At 60.6% G+C, this 6,172-nt stretch overlaps 2 protein-coding genes across 2 annotated transcripts; one reads left to right on the top strand and one right to left on the bottom strand.

Annotated features, from left to right (window-relative positions):
* The first annotated feature begins 527 nt into the window (after window positions 1-527).
* MRPS26 (mitochondrial ribosomal protein S26) lies at window positions 528-3,702 on the top strand. The gene is made up of 4 exons (XM_048305128.1): window positions 528-808; window positions 1,488-1,625; window positions 2,716-2,839; window positions 3,070-3,702. The coding sequence occupies exons 1-4, from the start codon at window positions 546-548 to the stop codon at window positions 3,199-3,201; spliced, it is 657 nt and encodes a 218-aa protein (XP_048161085.1). The 5' UTR covers window positions 528-545; the 3' UTR covers window positions 3,202-3,702.
* Window positions 3,703-4,029: 327 nt separating this feature from the next.
* Window positions 4,030-5,474, bottom strand: LOC125326674 (neurophysin 1-like). The gene is made up of 3 exons (XM_048305129.1): window positions 5,311-5,474; window positions 5,029-5,230; window positions 4,030-4,219 (listed from the first exon to the last, which is right to left on the bottom strand). Exons 1-3 carry the CDS (start codon window positions 5,428-5,430, stop codon window positions 4,170-4,172), a joined length of 372 nt encoding a protein of 123 aa, XP_048161086.1. The 5' UTR covers window positions 5,431-5,474; the 3' UTR covers window positions 4,030-4,169.
* Window positions 5,475-6,172: the final 698 nt, after the last annotated feature.

The raw sequence follows: 6,172 nt of genomic DNA, 5'->3' as shown, positions 1-6,172 counted from the left end.
TGGGACAGTGGTCGGGAATTCGTGTCCCGTGGAGGGGGGTGTCCTATGCGAGGAGGTTCTGTCTTTTGGGGTGCCGCGTCTCGTGGCTGGCTGCTCCCGGGGGAGTTCCCTGTTCCTTAGGGTTCCGTGTCCGTCTCCGGCGGGGGTTCTGTGTCCCATGGAGGTGTCCGTGTCCCAAAGGGGTGTCCCTGCCCCGCGGGTGTCCCTGCCCATGTGTCACACGGTAGTCTATGTCCCGTGTAGAGTGTCCCTGTTCCAGGGACGTCTGTGTCCCACGGGTGTCCCTGTCCCGTGCAGGGTGTCCGTGTCCCCTGGGTGTCCGTGTCCCCTGGGTGTCCGTGTCCCGTGCAGGGTGTCCCTGCCCCTGGGTGTCCGTGTCCCCTGGGTGTCCGTGTCCCACGGCTGTCCCTGTCCCCCTCCACTCCCCGACTCCATTTCCCATCAGGCCCCGCTCCCTCCTCCCTTCCCGAGGCGCCGCGCGCGCGGGCCCGCCCCGTGACGTCACCGCGGCGCAATGACGTCACGGCGGCGCCGCGCGTCCCGCCATGCTGCCGGCGCTGAGGCGCTGCCGCCCCGGCCCCGTCCCGCTCCCGGCCCTGGCGGCCGCGCTGGGGCCCGGCCCCTTCCCGGGGCTCTGTCCCGGCTGGTCCCCCCGGGCGGTGCCGGCGCGGGGCCGCAAGACTCGGCACGACCCCCCCGCCAAGTCCAAGGCGGGCCGGGTGAAGCTGCCGCCGCCCGTGGATCCCGAGGAGCTGCTGGTGGTGCTGGAGCGGTACCGGCAGCACCGGCTGGTGCTCAGCGCCCTCCGGTACCGGCACGGGATGGGGATGGAGATGGAGATGGGGGGGTTTCTGTGAAGCAGAGGAGGGTTGGGGGGGGTGGCTGTGGCTTTGGGTAAGGGACTGGCTGTGGGGCAGGGGGCTCGTGTGGGGCTTCTGAGGGGCTCACTGGACTGGTTACAGGATTGGCTGGAGGGAAGGGGACTAGATACAGGGCTGTGAGGCTGCTGTGGGGCAGGAGAAGGTTGGGGGTGGCTGTGGCTCTGGGTATGGTGCTGGGGGACTGATGTGGAACAAGGGAGGGTTGGGGGGCTGGCTGTGACTGGCTGTGGGACTGGCTGTGGGGTGGGCGGCTGGTATGGGGCTGTAAGGCAGGAGAGCATTGGGGTTGTGGCTGTTTGGGGCCGCTGTGAGGGACAAGGCTGGCTGTGGGGCAGTGGAGGGTTGGGTCTGGGGCACTTTGTAACAGGAGCAGTAGATCCTGGGATACTCTGGGGTGGGAGAGGGTGGTGGGGTTTGGACTGATGAGGGGCAGGGAAGAGTGAGGGTGGTGGGACTGGGAGCACTGTAGAGCAGGGGAGGGTCAGGGTGGTGGGGCTGGACCACTGTGGGACAGGGTGGTGGGGCTGGCTCTGCTATGGGGCAGTTTTGGGAGAACCCGCTGTGCTCCCAGGCCAGGAGCTCAGTGCCCTCCCCCGCTCCTGGCAGGGCTGAGTTCAGGGCCGAGGTGCTGCAGAAGACGCGGGAGGAGCGCCTGGCTGCCGAGGGCTCTGTGGAGGAGCTGGAGGAGCACCGGCGCCTGATGGCCTGGAACGACGAGGAGAACGCCCGGCAGCGGGCACGCAGGTCAGCACGGGCAGGGAGACACTGCCCTTCCTGGCTTTGGCTTCTGCTCAGGCAGAACTGAGCTCAGTTAGAGTCTGGTCTGGCATTTACAGAGAAGCTTAGATGGGGTCACTCTGGGCTGGGTTAGGAGCTGGCTGATGGCCAGGCCCAGAGAGTGGTGGGGAATGGTCACATCCAGCTGCCGGTGGTGTCCCCAGGGATCAGAGCTGGGCCCAGTCCTGTTTAATGTCTTTGTTAACGATCTGGATGAGGAGATCGAGTTCACCACCAGCAAATTTGCAGATGACACCAAGCTGGGTGTGAGTGTGGATCTGCTGGAGGGCAGGAGGGCTCTGCAGAGGGACCTGGATGGGCTGGATCCATGGGTTAAATCCAAGGGTATGAGGTTTAACAAGACCAGCTGCCAAGTCCTGCACTTTGGCCGCAACAACCCCCGCAGCATTACAGGTTAGGGCCAGAGTGGCTGGACAGTGGCCAGGCAGAAAGGGAGCTAGGGGCACTGATGGACAGCAGGCTGGACACGAGCCAGCTGTGCCCAGGTGGCCAAGAAGCCCAATGGCACCTGGCCTGTGTCAGGAATGCTGTGGCCACCCAGACCAGGGAAGGGATTCTTCCCCTGTACTTGGCACTGGTGAGGCCGCAGCTCGAGTGCTGTGTCCAGTTCTGGGCCCCTCAATTTAGGGAGGGTGTGGAGGTGCTGGATCATGTCCAGGGAAGGGCAACAAAGTTGGGGAAGTGTCTGGAACACAAGTCCTGGTAGGAGCAGCTGGGGGGCTCAGCCTGGAGGGGAGCCTGGAGACAAGGGGAGACCTTGTCACTGTCCACAAGTCCCTGACAGGAGGGTGCAGCCAGGATGGGTCAGGCTCTGCTCCCAGGCAGCCTGGGAGCAGAGGACAAGAGGACACAGTCCTTTCCAACATGACTGATTCTGTGAAATGGTGACCTTTTTAAATAAATCTACCTGTGCAGCGATCGTGGTTCCTGCGCCTTTTGCTGCTCAGGGCCAAGTCAAGGGGTTCTGGGCAGCCTCCTGCTCTCCTGGGGATGGATGTATCACCTCATCCGTCCGATTTTCCTTTCTGTCTGGCAGAGAGGAGAGACTCAGGAAAGAAGAGGAGGAGCAGAAGAGGAGGAAGTTGGAGATTGCAGAGAAACGGGCCAGGAAAATGGAGGCTTTCCTGGAGGAGAAGGAGAAGGAGGTTCTCCAGCTGCAGGTAAGAGCAGCTGGTGCCTTCTGGGAACCAGGCTGCCAGAATCCCCTGCGAGGGAGCCATGTGGAAGCCGTGGGCTTGTTTTCCACAGATTTTTGTGTTGGCAGCTGGGAACACAAGCGTCGGCAGCTCCAGGGGTGTTGACAGCACGTGGAAGGGAGAAGAGCTGAGCCAGGGCTCTGGGAACAGGGTGGGATAATCCTGAGGGGGATAATCCTTGTCCTTTGCTTCAGGAGGAAGCCAAAAACTTCATCACCCCCGAGAACCTGGAGGCACGGATCGAGGAGTGCCTGGACAACCCGCGGAACTACAACTTCGCCATCGACAAGGACGGGCGCATCGTCAAGCGCACGGTGCTGTCGTAGCAGCCCTGGCACAGGGCTCCTGGCCTGGGTGATGTCCAGAGGCCCCCCAGACAGCACAGATTCTTCCTTTGAATGTATAAATTGACCACAGAAGTGGTGGAGAAAGGCCACGGGTCTGGCTGTGCCTCTTCCAAAGGGTTAACGCCTGTGGGGAAGGGGCTGAGGGGGAAGCTTGGAGGCTCCAGCAGCCTGGCTCAGCCCTGTGCCTGTTGCTGTGCCTGTGATCCCACCTCCCACGTGTTTGGATCCCTCCTGCCTTCACACACAGCATGTGGGGAGGAGCAGGAGCAGTCCCAAGGCAGAGCCTGGCTCTGAGCTCCTCGCTGTCAGCTCCTCTGGATGCTTCCGAAGGCAAACGAGGGCTAAATGAATTTATAGGAAACACTGACCTTTCCTTTTTTGTTGTTGGGGAAAGGAATTAATTGTAGTCTTGATTTCACACTTTAAACCCTCCTTTGCACATCCCTTGGTGTGGCTGAATAAGAAAACATGTCTGAATGATCTGGGATTTCTGGCGTCTCCTTATTCTTTCCTTCAGGCTGAATTTATTCATCACCTGGGGCTGAAGGTGTAGATAAAATTGTAAAGACTTTGGGCGTTCTGGGTTGTTGGGGTCTTGCAGACTCTCAGCTTTGCCCTAAAACTGCTTGGAATTTACCGTGGTTCAGCCATGGTCTGCAGGTCCCTCCCCCTCCCTCCCTCCCTCAGATAATTGACCTGAAATCCTCACTTTTTACCTCCAGTTTTTCCTGAAAGTGTCTTTTTCTCTCCTGCCGAGCCTGCACCTCAACCAGGCGAGCCCACAAAACCCACAGACTTCTGTCTGGCTTGTTTTTCTGTACAAGTTTTATTTCTAATTAAGCTCATCACTTCAGTCTGAGTCACAGCCCTGGGCTCGGCTGTTCCCAGCCTGTGGCGGGGCTGGGATGTGATGGATGCAGGATCCTGTGGATTCTCTCCCGGCTGGGCTATGCAAACAGCATCTCCTGGTCACACGATGAGTCAGTGCCACAGCCCTCTGAGGGGAGAGAGGGGGCAGCGTGGTGTGAAACCAGACAGCACCGACCAGACCCCAGGGACCCCCCAAAACAGCCCCAACTATCCCTGAAACAACCCCCAAAGATCCCTGAACCAGCCCACAGGGACCCTCCAAAAACAGCCCCCAGACATCCCTGAACCAGCCCACAGGGACCCCCCAAAAGCAGCCCCCAGACATCCCTGAACCAGCCCACAGGGACCCTCCAAAAACAGCCCCCAGACATCCCTGAACCAGCCCACAGGGACCCTCCAAAAACAGCCCCCAGACATCCCTGAACCAGCCCACAGGGACCCCCAAAAACAGCCTCCAGACATGCCCAAAACCCCCCTGAACCAGCCCACAGGGACCCGCAGCACTGGGGTTTAACGAGCTCGTGCTCACTCCATTCTCTGATGTTTCCCGGGATTTATAGCAGGATCTCTGGTAGTTTAATTTAGGGAGGAGGGTGAGATTTTGGGAAAACTTATGAGAGCAGGAGGGGCTGTGGGTTGTTGTGCCCCACGGGAGTCCTGCCATGCCCCGCGGGAATCCTGCGCTTGCTCAGGCTTCAAAATTTGGTCGCTGTCTGCTTCCCTCCTGCCCCAAACCTCCCGTTCTCATCCCTTCCCTAGGGTCTGGATAGGTCACGGAGCATGGTCTGGCTGGCGGGGCGATGGATGGACACATGGATGGGACAAAGAATCCCTTGGGCATTGTCCCCTCTCCCACTGTTCGGTAGAACCCTGAATTCCCTGCCGGGTGTGCGAGAACTCCGTGACAGGAATCCGAGCATCCCGTGCCACCCTCACCGGTGCTGCAGCAGATGCCGGGAGCGGCGCAGCTCCCTCCGGAGCCGCAGGGTTTGCGTCCCGACTCGCAGGGGGTGGGCAGGAAGTTTTCCTCCTGGCAGCGCAGCGTTTCCGAGGTGCCGATGTAGCAGCCCAGCTCCTCCCCGCAGCAGATGTTGGGCCCGAAGCAGTGGCCCTTGTTCCGGGGACCGCAGGGCAGGCACTGCTCAGGGAACGGGGGGGAAGAAGGTTGGGAGAAGGGAAGGACGGGGTTCGGAGTGCCCCGAGCCCTCCAGGACGTACCTTCCTGATGTCCATGTCCAGCACAGCGCGTTTGCCCCCGATGGGGCAGTTCTGGATGTAGCAAGCGGAGGAGAGAGCCAGGAGCCCCAGGAGGCAGAGGGCCAGAGCCTTGCAGGACATAGCGGCGGGGACAGGGGGGATTTTTGGCTGCTCATCCCAACCGCTGGCACTGTATTTATAGTCCCGGCTCCTGCTTAGGGATTCTGGCACCGGCGTCACCCGTGTTCCTTAAAAACCACAAGGCATTGCTTCCCACAGCAGAGGGCTCGGCTAATAGCCAGAGGTCGAGGACGTGAGGTCAAGGACAAGGTGTTGGTTTTCTCTTCTGTCATGAGTCCAGCAGCAGCAGGAACGTGTGGAGGTTGTGGATGGAGCTGGACGAACGTGTGGAGGTTGTGGATGGAGTCCTGTGGGGTTTGGGGCCTGTCTCTGCCGGCCACTTAGGGCTGCCGAGCTGTGGTGTGTCCCGCTGGGAAACCCTCTGGCATGGAGAGGGTAGGGATGAAGGAAGGCAGCTGTGGGTGGGATGTGTCCACCCAGGAGCAGGGTGAGAGGGGCAGGTGCTTCCCTTGGCTTTGAATCCCTCTGGGTGGGAGGAAGCAACCCCACATCCTCTGGGATCACCCATGGGATCTGGGGCGGGGAATGTCCTTGTTGGCCCTGTCCACCCACCCGTGCTTGGCCTTTGGGGGATGCTCAGCACTGGGCTCATCCCGCTCAGGGATGACGGTTACACCCAGCCTTCCCCACTCATGTTCATCCAACAGCTCCACAGCCTCCTGAGAACACCAAACCTCCTGGGCAAAGACCTGAAATCCCAAATTTCCCACTGCTTCTCCTTGGACCTGCACACGGGGATGGA

The sequence above is a fragment of the Corvus hawaiiensis genome, chromosome 5 (genome assembly GCF_020740725.1).
Source record: "Corvus hawaiiensis isolate bCorHaw1 chromosome 5, bCorHaw1.pri.cur, whole genome shotgun sequence".
NCBI lineage: Eukaryota > Metazoa > Chordata > Aves > Passeriformes > Corvidae > Corvus > Corvus hawaiiensis.
The sequence above is the reverse complement of the archived record's forward strand: the minus strand, read 5'-3'. Positions and strand labels throughout refer to the sequence as shown.